The following is a 13114-nucleotide window of genomic DNA, read 5'->3' on the forward strand; positions in this document are numbered from 1 at the left end:
GAGGACGAGCACGCTCCGGACACGCACGAGGCGGACGGTGACGCCGCACGGCCGACCCGCCACGCACCCTAAGCTGCAGGCATTTCACCACGCTAAGAAACGCAGGACGCGGTCCGGGGACACATTCACGTGTACGTGTACTTAACAACGAAAGCGGTCGCTGCGTCCACACACCGCCCCGCAGTAGCCGCGACGTCCGGGTGGAGTGGGGCGGGACAAGCGTGCTGACCGACAGCCCGAGACCGTGTCCCTCGGGCTCCGCCCATCCGCCCCGCCCCCCCACGCACGCGTCTCCCGCTGGCGGCCGCCGCCAGGGGTCGCTGTGGCGCCCCGGCGGCTCGCCGCCTCACTCTTGCCCAAAATGGCGGCTGCAGCGCTGCTTCGCGGCGCCGCTCCGGGACGCGGCTGCCCGGCCTGGCGCTGGACGCTCCATGTGGTGTCCAGGCGCCCCTTGGTTCACGGCTCTGATCGGCCCAGCTGCGGCTCTGCGGGCAGCACGGCTTGGGCCTGCTTCCCGTTGGAGGAGCGCGCCCTGCTGCGCGTGCGCGGCCCGGACGCGGCGCCCTTTCTGCTGGGACTGCTGACCAATGAGCTGCCGCTCCCGGGACCCGCGGACGGCGTGACCCCGCCTCGGGTGCGCTCGGTCTACGCCCACTTCCTGAACGTGCAGGGCCGGACGCTCTATGACGTCATCGTGTACGGGTGAGCGCAGGGCTGCGCGAGTGGCGGGGCGGGGAGAGGATCTCCGGGCGGACGCGGGCCTCGGAGAAGACTGGGCGGACGCGGACGCGGGCCGGGCGGCGGAGGGGAGCGGAGCACCGACGGACGCGGGCCGGGGAGAGGAGCCTGGGCGGACGCGGACGCGGGCCGGGCGGCGGAGGGGAGCGGAGCACCGACGGACGCGGGCCGGGGAGAGGAGCCTGGGCGGACGCGGGCCGGGCGGCGGAGGGGAGCGGAGCACCCGGGATAGACGCGGGGCGGGTTGGGCACCCGGCGGGCGAGGCCAGGGCGAGGGCACCCGGGGCGGACGCGGGCTCTGTGGAGAAGGAGCCCGGCCCCTGGCCGGCGGGGACGCGGTCAGCGCTGCCCGTCGGCGCGTCCGCGGGCCCGGCCTCGCGTGCGCGCTCCCGCCTTAATTCCCTTCTGCTGCTCCTGGCTCGCCCGGCACCGCGTCAGGTGGCGGTCGTTGCGGTGTGGCGGTGCGGACAGGCCCGGCCGCGAGCTGTAGGCGGCCCTGGGACTTCGGCGCGCCCTGGTGCCGGGCAGGCAGCCTCTGTCTCTGTCACTGGGTGAGTGGCACGGTGGGGTCGCGGCCCCAGGGCCCCTCTGTGTCCGCCGTCGAGTCCGGGCAGGTTGGGTACAGCCAGAGGGCCTGGTGTTTGATCCTTGGGTTCTCTGACCGGGCCTCCTGCCGAGGGCAGCGGCCTCCCGCTGAGCCAGCCTCTGATTTAACCCGGATCTCCGGGCGTCTGACACCAGCATCCCCTGTGGGCCCGGTTCGAGTCCCCACTGCTGAGGCAACTGGCCCGAGTGTGTGGACCCCTGCCCCCAGCGTGGGGGACCTGGATGGAGCTGCAGGCTCCCCAGCCTTGGAGCCATTTGGGGGTGAGGCAGCAGGTGGAAGGTGGATCGCTCCCTCTCTGTGTCTTTGCTTCTCCCTCTGTCACTCTGCCTTTGAAATAAATAAATCTTAACAGATGAACTGAGTCTTCGCCAGGGAGACCCTGGGGTGTGGTGGCCGCAGGCCGGCATAGCGTGGAGTTCCACAGTGTTCTGGCAGTGCGTGTGTGTCTCTGTCACTCTGCCTTTGAAATAAATAAGCCTTCAGGAAAAATTGACAGACCACACTGACCACCGCTGTCGCCAGAGTCCACAGCTCGCCCGAGGATCCCTCTGGGGCTTGGACAGAGCGGCTGCAGCGGACAGTCCCCTGTGTACCCCCCTCCCCTGTGGTTCCGGGAGGCCCCTCCTCCCTTCCTGGCTCTGGTTGATACCGCGTTGTGGGTTCATCTAGGATGTGGGCTTGCTGCCATGCCTTGACGAGTAGAAGGAAGCAGGCTTTGGTGGGCACAGGCTCTCGCCTCCTTTGGTGAGCACTGAGTGTGGATGCCGGATCCTCCCGGTAGAGTCTGCTCAGCTCTGGGGGGAGCTGCACCATCTCCTTACCACCACGGTCCGCCTGAGCTCCTGTCTCTGTTCTGGGCTTCAGGCGTTCTGACAGGTGCAGTGCACGAAGCATCCTTGACCCGTGCCTTCCCAGCCTATGTGACCATCCTCACCCCTGAGGTCCCCTGTGTGACCGTGTCCTCGTCCCCGAGGTCCCCTCTGTGTGACCGTGTCCTCTTCCCCGAGGTCCCCTGTGTGACCGTGTCCTTGTCCCCGAGGTCCCCTCTGTGTGTCCGTGTCCTTGTCCCCGAGGTCCCCTCTCTTACCGTGTCCTCATCCCCTGAGGTCCCCTGTGTGACCGTGTCCTCGTCCCCGAGGTCCCCTGTGTGACCGTGTCCTCGTCCCCGAGGTCCCCTCTGTGTGACTGTGTCCTCATCCCTAAGGTCCCCTGTGTGACCGTGTCCTCGTCCCCGAGGTCCCCTCTGTGACCGTGTCCTCATCCCCGAGGTCCCCTGTGTGACCGTGTCCTCATCCCCGAGGTCCCCTCTGTGTGACTGTGTCCTCGTCCCCTGAGGTCCCCTCTCTTACCGTGTCCTCATCCCCTGAGGTCCCCTGTGTGACCATGTCCTCGTCCCCGAGGTCCCCTGTGTGACCATGTCCTCGTCCCCGAGGTCCCCTGTGTGACCGTGTCCTCATCCCCGAGGTCCCCTCTGTGTGACCATGTCCTCTTCCCTGAGGTCCCCTGTGTGACCGTGTCCTTGTCCCCGAGGTCCCCTGTGTGACCGTGTCCTCATCCCCGAGGTCCCCTCTGTGTGACCATGTCCTCTTCCCCGAGGTCCCCTGTGTGACCGTGTCCTTGTCCCCGAGGTCCCCTCTGTGTGTCCGTGTCCTTGTCCCCGAGGTCCCCTCTCTTACCGTGTCCTCATCCCCTGAGGTCCCCTGTGTGACCGTGTCCTCGTCCCCGAGGTCCCCTGTGTGACCGTGTCCTCGTCCCCGAGGTCCCCTCTGTGTGACTGTGTCCTCATCCCTAAGGTCCCCTGTGTGACCGTGTCCTCGTCCCCGAGGTCCCCTCTGTGACCGTGTCCTCATCCCCGAGGTCCCCTGTGTGACCGTGTCCTCATCCCCGAGGTCCCCTCTGTGTGACTGTGTCCTCGTCCCCTGAGGTCCCCTCTCTTACCGTGTCCTCATCCCCTGAGGTCCCCTGTGTGACCATGTCCTCGTCCCCGAGGTCCCCTGTGTGACCATGTCCTCGTCCCCGAGGTCCCCTGTGTGACCGTGTCCTCATCCCCGAGGTCCCCTCTGTGTGACCATGTCCTCTTCCCTGAGGTCCCCTCTGTGTCCGTGTCCTCATCCCCGAGGTCCCCTCTGTGTGACCGTGTCCTCTTCCCTGAGGTCCCCTCTGTGTCCGTGTCCTTGTCCCCGAGGTCCCCTGTGTGACCGTGTCCTCTTCCCTGAGGTCCCCTCTGTGTGACCGTGTCCTCTTCCCTGAGGTCCCCTCTGTGTGACCGTGTCCTCTTCCCTGAGGTCCCCTCTGTGTCCGTGTCCTTGTCCCCGAGGTCCCCTCTGTGTGACCGTGTCCTCTTCCCCGAGGTCCCCTCTGTGTGACCGTGTCCTCTTCCCTGAGGTCCCCTCTGTGTGACCGTGTCCTCTTCCCTGAGGTCCCCTGTGTGACCGTGTCCTAGCCCCTGAGGTCCCCTCTGTGACTGTGTCCTCGTCCCCCGAGGTCCCCTCTGTGTCCGTGTCCTTGTCCCCGAGGTCCCCTCTGTGTGACCATGTCCTCGTCCCCGAGGTCCCCTGTGTGCGCGGAGCAGCTGGGACGAGAACCAGGCGCTCCAGTGTGGGATGTGGGCGCCTGCCTCTCTCCTTCTAAAGCCACCGGTGTTCTCCATCCTGATACCCTTAAAACTAAAGACCCCGTCCCGAGCAGCACTCTTCACACGGTATGCATGGCTCATGTGTCCACTTTCTGGCTGCTATGGACGCAGTTGGCTGCCTTGGACATTTGTGCACAGGCATGGGGAGATGATGGGTGTGGTTATGCGGCACGGCTCCGTGCTGGTTCTGGGAGACCCGCCGGCCATGCGGGTGCGGTGTTCTGTGTCCTTGCCTGCACAGGGACCCCATGCTGGGTCTCCCTGGCAACCGCGGTGTGTTTACCCTGCCCCCGAGAGCCGTGTGCTGGGCCTGTCCCTGGCACATGCTGTGGTTGTCACCCTGTGAACCGCCACATCCCGCTCTGCCTTCTGAGACCGTGGCCTCTGGCTCTGAGAAGTGTGGAACTTTACCTGTGCAGCTCCCACCTGGGGCTGCCCTGTGGGTGGGTCTGGGTCAGCAGCCACAGCTGTTCTGGGGAAGGGCTGGGGCCCCTGCTTGTGGGCTCTGCTCTCCTGGGCATCCTCTCTGCTCCTGCTGGGCTGCTAGTCCTTGCCCCATCCACTGTGCTGGGGTCTGCATGCAGGATGTGTCCACGCAGCTGAGTGCTGCCTGCCCCTCTGTGGCTGTGGCCGTTCCAGTGGTGCCAGCCCGGGGTCCCTGAGGTGGGCTGTCCACTTAGTTCTAGGGCTCTGATAGTATTTTGGGACATGCCTTAGGCAGTGGACACCAGTAGGGTATGGCTTCACCAAGCCTCCTGCACCTGCTGGCCTCTCAGCTGCCTCCTGCCAGAACCTTCCAGAGACTGGAAGAGGCCAGTCCTGGCTGTTTATGCCTCTCGCCTCACATGGAGTGTGGGCCAGCTCTCTGCTCCACCCAGGCACTGCCCACTGCCCAACTGCTGCCTGTCATTTTTGTCCTGGGCTCAGCAGCTGCTTGGGCAGTGTCTGAGGTGGAGTCTGTTTGCACAAAGTGGATGCGTCTCAGAGGCAGAACGCCCCGGGGCCCACACTGTTCAGTTCTGCCTCTGTAGACCCACAGGTGCAGCCTTGGGCAGCTGGGCTCAGCCTCTGGCTGGCACCCTAGTGTGCGGTTTGACTGGAGGGCGGCTGTGTTCGAGCTCTCCTGATGGCGCATTTGTCTGCAGCTACTGCTCAGCGTTGGAGCCGAGGCCTCGAGGCGCAGGCTGCCTGCGGTCCAGGGCACGGACACGTGTCTGTCCCTAGGCCGCAATGCGGTGGCGCAGGGCGGTGTCTGGGCGCACTTGCTCAGGACGCGTGCGGCCCTTGCGCACCGCCCACGACCCAACTTTGTCCCCGCAGGCTCCCTGAGCGCGAGGCGACACCTGGCTTCCTCCTGGAGTGTGACAGCTCCGTGCTGGGCCCGCTGCGGGAGCATCTGGCGCGGCACAGGGTCCGGCGGAAAGTCATCGTGGAGCCGTGTGCGGACCTGCGCGTGTGGGCGGTGCTTCCCAGCACTCCCCAGGCTAGCGCGGCGCTGCTGCCTAGCACCGCCGCCGAGGCCTCCACCATCCTCACCCGAGACCCCCGGACTGTGCGCATGGGGTGGCGGCTCCTCGCCCACGACGAGACCCCGGCCGTGATGCTCAGCGGTGGCCACCTCGGGGCCCTCCGGGATTATCACCGGCACCGCTACCTGCAAGGTAGAGCGGGTGGCGAGCTGTGGACGGGGCCTGGCCGCGCGGGCTGCGCTCACCTCTGTGTGTTCTGCTTCCTGCAGGTGTCCCCGAGGGCATCCGCGACCTGCCCCCAGGGCTGGCCCTTCCTCTGGAGTCCAACCTGGCCTTCATGAACGGCGTCAGCTTCGCAAAGGGCTGCTACGTGGGCCAGGAGCTGACGGCGCGCACGCACCACACGGGCGTGGTCCGCAAGCGCCTCTTCCCCGTGCGGCTGGCGGGCCCGCTCCCTGCTGGCGGCCTCAGACCCGGTGCTTCTGTGCTGACTGCTTCCGGGCAGGCAGCCGGCAAGTTCAGGGCTGGCCTGGAGGACGTGGGGCTGGCCCTGCTGTGGTCGGAGCGGATCAAGGGGCCCCTCCGCGTCCGCACCTCTGAGAGCCAGGAGGTAGCCCTGACCGCGTCAGTGCCGGACTGGTGGCCTGTGGCCCTCAAGTAAGCGTCGCCCCTGCGGGGGACCTGGATCTCAGCTCCCTGCGGGACACCAGCCCTGCCCCGGGAGCCCACATGTGGCATCACCCGGCCTGGGGGGCGCTCTGGGTAGGACTCGGGCTGTGGGGGTCGTGCACAGGTGCCGCCATGCAGAGGGATGTGCGCTGTCCCCCTGGGGCCGCGGGCTGCGCCCCCATGCACCTGCGTCTTCTGGGACAGGGATCCTGGGGGCCAGGGCAGGGGCCAGGTGGGGAAGGCGGCCTTCCTTCCACTGGTGTGCTGTGTCGGTGGGTGTCCCACGTGGCGGCCCAGAGTGAACATTAAAGTGTGGCCTGCAGCTGTCGGGAGCTGTGCTGCTTTGTGGGGCAGGAGGCTGGGACTGCACGTCTGCAGTACAGGGGCATGGAGGGGACGGGGTAGTGTTGGGAAGTGGACTCTGGACTGAAGTTGTCATTTGCTGAGGGTGGGGGTTTGGACTGGGGGAGGGAGTGTGAGGCAGACACTCCGTGGGCGGGTCAACAGCTGGAGGGCCCTGACCCCTGCTGGGTGGCTGTGCTGCCTACTGAGCTGTGCAGAGGGGGCCCTGGCTGGCATTCACTGCTGCTTAAGCAGGTGTCACTGCCACTTCCAGCCTGCTGGCCGCTGCTCTTGAAGCCACGTGGAGACAGCTGATCGGGGTTGCAGCCAGGGCCGAGTGGGGGGCCACTGGCACCCCCTGCCTCTGGGATGAGGGCTGTGCTGAGCTTCCAGCTGTTCCAGCAGCTGCCGTGAGGGAGGGACGTGGCCCTTGGCGAGGATGGGGACCTCCTGAGGGGGTGTCCAGTGTCCAGCTTGGGGAGGGGACATGAGCCGGGAAGGAAGGCACCGAGGCTGCTTATTTTAAGCAGAATGACTTCAGCTGCCGTGTGTCCCTGCGCGTCCTCAGGGCTCGGCAGGTGCAGACCGTGCTCCTGCTGCACTCCATTGCAGTGTTCGACAGAAGGAAGGGCGGCACCAGGAAAGCGCCTTGATTTTGGACAGACCAGCTCAGTTTTCATGGAAGTGACGGGTGCCGGCAGGCAGCCCCGGCTTGCACGGTCTCCATGGCCTGTGTGTGTGACTATGAGGGGCACAGAGCGTCACAGATCCAGATCTGGGAGAAACCGGGTGCGGGTTCCCAGAGTGCAGTGTGCACGTGTGCTTTGCATGATGTTTTCTTGGGAAAGGTGTGAAGTTCTCAGATGCAGGGTCGTGATTTAATAAAAGGAAAAAGCATCTGCTCTCTGCTCTCCAGGGACCTGCCGGGCAGGTGCAGCCACGAGCAGACGCAGGTCCTGAGGGTGTGGGGGCATCAGGGAAGGGGCCTGTGGAGGATTCCTTTGGGGAAAGGCACGTGGGGCAGGCGAGCAGCTTAGGGTGGCTGCTGGGCAGCTGGCCTGGCTCTGCTCGGCCAGGCCAGGCGGGGGAGTGGCCTGAGCTGGTTCGCACAGCACACAGTGTCCCAGCTGGGCCTTTGCTTCTGTGTGAGAATCGCCCGTGGAGAGGCTGCCTCTCCCCTGCCAGAAAGTTCTGGAAAGATGTGCATACGTGACGTGCAGGCCGAGGACTCGAGCACCCATGCGGCACCACGCCAGGAGCCCCCTGTGACTCCTGGTGTCAGACACGGCACAAGGTGAAAGCGTTGACCACGTCTGGAGGAGCCACGTGAGGACGTGGAATGTGAGTGGAGTGCAGAGCGGCAGCTGTGAGGGGCTGGGGTGTGGGCAGGTAAAAGCCACCACCGTGGGGAGAGCTGCGGTGTTGGGACCTGCAAGGGAGGGGCAGCAGCAGCGCTGTGTCCCGTGTTTCAGGGGAGGAGAGAGTTTTTAAACTGTTCACGTGTACCTTTGTTTCTACTTGGAAAGCAGAGAGCTCTCCTGTCTGCCGGCTCACTCCCCAAGTGCCCGCAACAGTCGGGGCAGGCCCAGGCTGAAGCCCGAGCCTGGAACTCCATCTGGGTGGCCCAGGTAGGTGGCGGGGACCCAGGTGCTGGAACCATCCCTGCTGCCTCTGTGAGCAGGAAGCTGGAGCTGGTGTCAAGCCGGGCACTCTGATGGAAGTGCCTGTCCCCCCAAGAGGAGAGGTGGGGTGTTTTCACAGCAGCAACAAAGAGGTACGAGAGGTGGTGGGTACCACGATGAACACATACAGTTGTTATTGTCAAAAGTGATGTGAGGGGCCGGCGCTGTGGTTCACCGGGTAAGGCCACTGCCTGCAGTGCTGGCATCCCACATGGGCACTGTTTCAAGTCCCATCTGTTCCATTTCCGATCCAGCTCTCTGCTGTGGCCTGGGAAAGCAGTAGAAGATGACCCAAGTCCTTGGGCCCCTGCACCCATGTGAGAGACCGGGAAGAAGCTCCTGGCTTTGGATCGGCTCAGTTACGGCCATTTCGGCCATCTAGAATCAGCAGATGGAAGACATTCTCTCTCTCTCTCTCTCTCTCTCTCTGCTTCTGTTTCTCTGTAACTCTGCCTTTCAAATAAATCTATAAAAAAAAGTGAAAATCAATGTAACACCATATTAGAAAAAAGAAAACTTTATAATTACCTCAGTAAATGCAGAAGAAACAAAGTCAAGTTTATACAAATTGCAGTGGAGGCGATGGAGCTGTGGCACAGTGGGTAATGCCACTGCTTGCATGGGGATCCCATGTGGGCACCGGCTCAAGTCCCACAGCCCTGCTTCCCAGCCAGCTCCCCGCCCATGCATCTGGGGAAGCAGCAGAGGGTGGCCCGAGCTTGGACCCACATGGGAGACCCAGAAGGAGCTCCTGGCTTCAGCCTGGCCCAGACCTGGATGTCGTGGGTGTTTGCAGGGTGAACCAGTGGGTGGTAAATCTCTTCCTCTCTCTCTCACTCTGCTTCTCAAATAAATAGGTAGGTAGATAAATAAATAAGTAGGTCGATAAGTAAGTCTTAATAAAACAAGTCCAGCAGCAGTAAAGCCAGGAGGAAGTGATTAGTGTCCTTCAAGTCCTGAGTGCAGACTGGCAGTCGACCTGGGTCGGTGGACCTGGCAAGGAGAGGGCTGGGGGCCGGGTGCTGGCCCAGGGGTGACTGGCAGGGATGCCACATTTGCAGTGCCTGGGTTGAGGTCCCACCCTGCTGTCCTTCGCAGGTTCCTGCCAGTGTTCACCCTGGGAGGCCATGGTGATGGCCCAAGGCCATAGGTCCCTGCCCCACATGGGAGATCTAGATGGAGTTCCTGGCTGTTGGATTTGGCCCAGCCCAGCTCTGACTACAATGGGCATTTGGGAGAGTGAAGAGAGTTGCAGACAGAGGGAGAGACAGAGAGGTCTTCCATCTGCTGGTTCACTCCCCAGATGGCCGCAATGGCTGGAGCTGGGCTGATCTGAAGCCAAGAACTTCTGGGTCTCCCACGTGGGTGCAGGGGCCCAAGCACTTGGGCCACCTTCTGCTACTTTCCCAGGCCATAGCAGAGAGCTGGACTGGAAGAGGAGCAGCCAGGACACAAACCATTGCCCATAGGTGCCACAGGTGGAGGCTTAGCCTGTGCCACAGTGTGGCCCACTTTCTGCCTCTCAAAAAATAAGAGAACTAAAGAAAAGGATTTTCAGACAAAATTTGTTAGCAGCAGAGCCTGACTTGAAATCACTAAGGCTTTGGGCAGGGGGCAGGCTTTGGCAAGCTGATTTTCCAGCAGCTGTCGGGGAGATTTTAAAAAGGCACAGATTGGCATGAGGTGACATCTTGCTGTGGTTTATTTGCATTTTCTGACAGGAGGATCTGGAGATATGGGACAGTGGTGGTGGGAATGTAAGTGCAGCCATGGTGGATGGCCACGGGGTCGTTGTCACGTGACCCGACCGTGGTAGAGGGTCATGAGGTCACTGTCATGTGATCAGGCCACAGTGGAGGGCCACGGGGTCACTGCCAAGTGACCCAGCCATGGTGGAGGGTCATGAGGTCACCTGTCAATGTGACCTGGCCAAGGTGAAGGGCCACGGGTCATTGTTATGTGACCTAGACAGCATGGAGGTCACGGCATCGTCTGTCCCGTGACCCAGCAGTCCTGCTTCTGGCATTTATATGCAGGGGTGACATGATGTGTTGAGCAGACATCTGCACTGCTGAGCTGCCACAGCCAGGAGGCCACGCCCAGGAAGCAGTTGCTGGCAGGTGAGTGGGTAGAGAAAGCATGCATGTGCAAAGAGGAGGACCGTTCACCCCTGTGAGTGCCAGCAGCCGATGGAGTGGCAGCTCCTGTGCTGGGAGGGGAGTGGGGAGGAGTACAGGTCTCCGAGGCTGGGGGAGGGGCAGTGTCCTGGGTCTCCTCATGGGACAGTGACTGTGCATTGTGTATTAGTATAGCAGCAAATGGCTGCAGGTGTTCTCACCACAAAGAACGGGGGACGCTGAGTGATGAACGCCAGGTACTCAGACTTGACCGTTACAAGGTGGGTACACGGGTTGAGATGTCACAGGTTATCCCATGAATGCATGCACAGCTATGGTGTGTCAGCTTAAACAGATAAGTAAAAACTTGGGGACACCCTAAGACCAGGGAGGAGCAGGCGTGTCCCTCTGCTTCTGTAACATTCCTGGCTGAGTGAGATAGGGTGTTTCATCAGAACATGACAGCACCCCTATGGTTTCTTTCCTCTGGACTGTCCCTGAGGCCACCTGGTGGTGGTGGTGGGGTCACCCACGCTGGGTGGGCCCTGGCCCTGCTGCTGGAGGGGCAGCTCACTGGATGGTGTCCTGGGACCATGCCCAGGGGTGGGGCTGGGGCAGGCCTGCCCTCATGTGGGACACCTTGGTGCCCCGGCTCCCATCTCCCCGGCCCCAGTTCCCCAGCTGCCTTGCCTGTGTCCCGCACAGTGTGCGTCCTGGGAGCCCCTCCCCGTGCCTCGACGCCCCCGCACGGTGCTGCTGCTAGGACAGTTTTCCTGGGGTGAGGGGCCCTCTGCATACCCTGTGTCTCCTTGGTCACAGCCGCTCCAACAGGGTGGGGGTCTTTTGTTTCTTTTTTTTAAGGATTTTATTTATTTGAGAGAGTTACAATGAGAGAGATCTTCCTTCCATTGGTTCACTCCCCAAATGGCCGCAATGGCCGGAGCTGCGCTGATTCGAAGCCAGGAGCCAGGTGCTCCCTCCTGGTCTCCCATGCGGGTGCAGGGGCCCAAGGCCTTGGGCCATCTTCAACTGCTTTCCCAGGCCATAGCAGAGAGCCGGATTGGAAGAGGAGCAGCCGGGACTAGAACCAACTCCCATATGGGATGCCGGCGCCGCAGGCAGAGGATTTATCTAGTGTGCCACAGCGCCGGCCCCTAGGGTGGGGGTCTTGACCTTGCTCCTCCGGGGGTTCCTGAGGCCGAGCGTCCATTGCTTGCCTGCTGGCTGCTGTGAGCCTGCCAAGTAGCACCTGTGCAAGTCCTTTGCCTGCTGCGAGGCGGCCGTCTCCCTGTTGTAGCAGGTGTCAGCCCCTTACTGGCTGAGGTCTGGAGGCACTCCCACAGCTGCAGGGCTTCTTCCAGGGTCCCCTGGCAAGCAAGTGTGCAGAGCCTGCGTCGGGGTCCGAGGCCTGGCCTGCGACATGCTGGCTGTGGTTGCCCCTGCTGGCTTCCCCGGGGATTTGCCGACAGAGCAGGTCACCAGTGTCTTCGACTCAGCTGGGGTGGTGGCTGTGTTGCCCTTGGTGTGGTGACTGCCTCTCATAGTACACTGGCGGGAATTTTGGGGAGAGAACAGCATGGGGCTGCCCTCTATTCCCACTCCGGCCAATGAGTGCTTTGCTGCCTCCTAGTTGCCTTTGTGTCCCCCTTGCCCAAAAACCCTCAGGTTTTCTGTCACTATCCTCTTCTGGCATCTGTGATCCAACGGGATCCTGTGACCCAGGTGCATGCCTAGGGTGCATGTGCTGTGACCCACAGGGATCCTGTGACCAAGGTGCACATGTGATGACTGCATGTGCTGTGTCCTGAGGGGATCCTGTGCACTGAGGGGTGTGTGTGTGTGTGTGAGTGTGCTGTGACCTGAGGGGATCCTGTGCACTGAGGTGTGTGTGTGTGTGTGTGTGAGTGTGCTGTGACCTGAGGGGATCCTGTGCACTGAGGTGTGTGTGTGACTGCATGTGCTGTGTCCTGAGGGGATCCTGTGCACTGAGGTGTGTGTGTGTGTGTGAGTGAGTGTGCTGTGACCTGAGGGGATCCTGTGCACTGAGGTGTGTGTGTGACTGCATGTGCTGTGTCCTGAGGGGATCCTGTGCACTGAGGTGTGTGTGTGTGTGTGTGTGTGTGAGTGAGTGTGCTGTGACCTGAGGGGATCCTGTGCACTGAGGTGTGTGTGTGACTGCGTGTGCTGTGACCTGAGGGGATCCTGTGCACTGAGGTGTGTGTGTGTGTGTGAGTGAGTGTGCTGTGACCTGAGGGGATCCTGTGCACTGAGGTGTGTGTGTGTGTGTGAGTGAGTGTGCTGTGTCCTGAGGGGATCCTGTGCACTGAGGTGTGTGTGTGTGTGTGTGTGTGTGTGTGAGTGTGCTGTGACCTGAGGGGATCCTGTGCACTGAGGGGTGTGTGTGTGTGTGTTTGTGAGTGAGTGTGCTGTGACCTGAGGGGATCCTGTGCACTGAGGTGTGTGTGTGTGACTGCGTGTGCTGTGACCTGAGGGGATCCTGTGCACTCAGGGGTGTGTGTGTGTGTGTGTGTGTGCCATGACCTGCGGGGATCCTGTGCACTGAGGTGTGTGTGTGACTGCATGTGCTGTGTCCAGAGGGGATCCTGTGTACTGAGGTGTGTGTGTGTGTGAGTGTGCTGTGACCTGAGGGGATCCTGTGCACTGAGGGGTGTGTGTGTGTGTGTGGCTGTGTGTGCTCTGACCTGCGGGGATCCTGTGCACTTAGGGGTGTGTGTGTGTGTGTGTGTGTGTGACTGTGTGCTCTGACCGGGGATCCTGTGCATTGAGGTGTGTGTGTGTGTGTGTGTGTGTGTGGCTGTGTGTGCTCTGACCTGCGGGGATCCTGTGCACTCACG

The 13114-nt window shown here is 62.3% G+C and overlaps 1 protein-coding gene across 2 annotated transcripts; it reads left to right on the forward strand.

Annotated features, from left to right (window-relative positions):
• Positions 1-226: 226 nt before the first annotated feature.
• On the forward strand, positions 227-6440 carry IBA57 (iron-sulfur cluster assembly factor IBA57). 2 transcript variants are annotated; one of them, XM_008252670.4, is made up of 3 exons: positions 227-702; positions 5301-5641; positions 5719-6440. In XM_008252670.4, exons 1-3 carry the CDS (start codon positions 362-364, stop codon positions 6108-6110), a joined length of 1074 nt encoding a protein of 357 aa, XP_008250892.3. In that variant the 5' UTR covers positions 227-361; the 3' UTR covers positions 6111-6440. The 2 variants fall into 2 exon arrangements, with proteins under 2 accessions (XP_008250892.3, XP_051696042.1); XM_051840082.2 differs by lacking the exon at positions 227-702 and adding an exon at positions 717-1289.
• The last annotated feature ends 6674 nt before the right edge of the window (positions 6441-13114 follow it).

Source organism: Oryctolagus cuniculus, chromosome 6, assembly GCF_964237555.1.
Source record: "Oryctolagus cuniculus chromosome 6, mOryCun1.1, whole genome shotgun sequence".
Lineage (NCBI taxonomy): Eukaryota > Metazoa > Chordata > Mammalia > Lagomorpha > Leporidae > Oryctolagus > Oryctolagus cuniculus.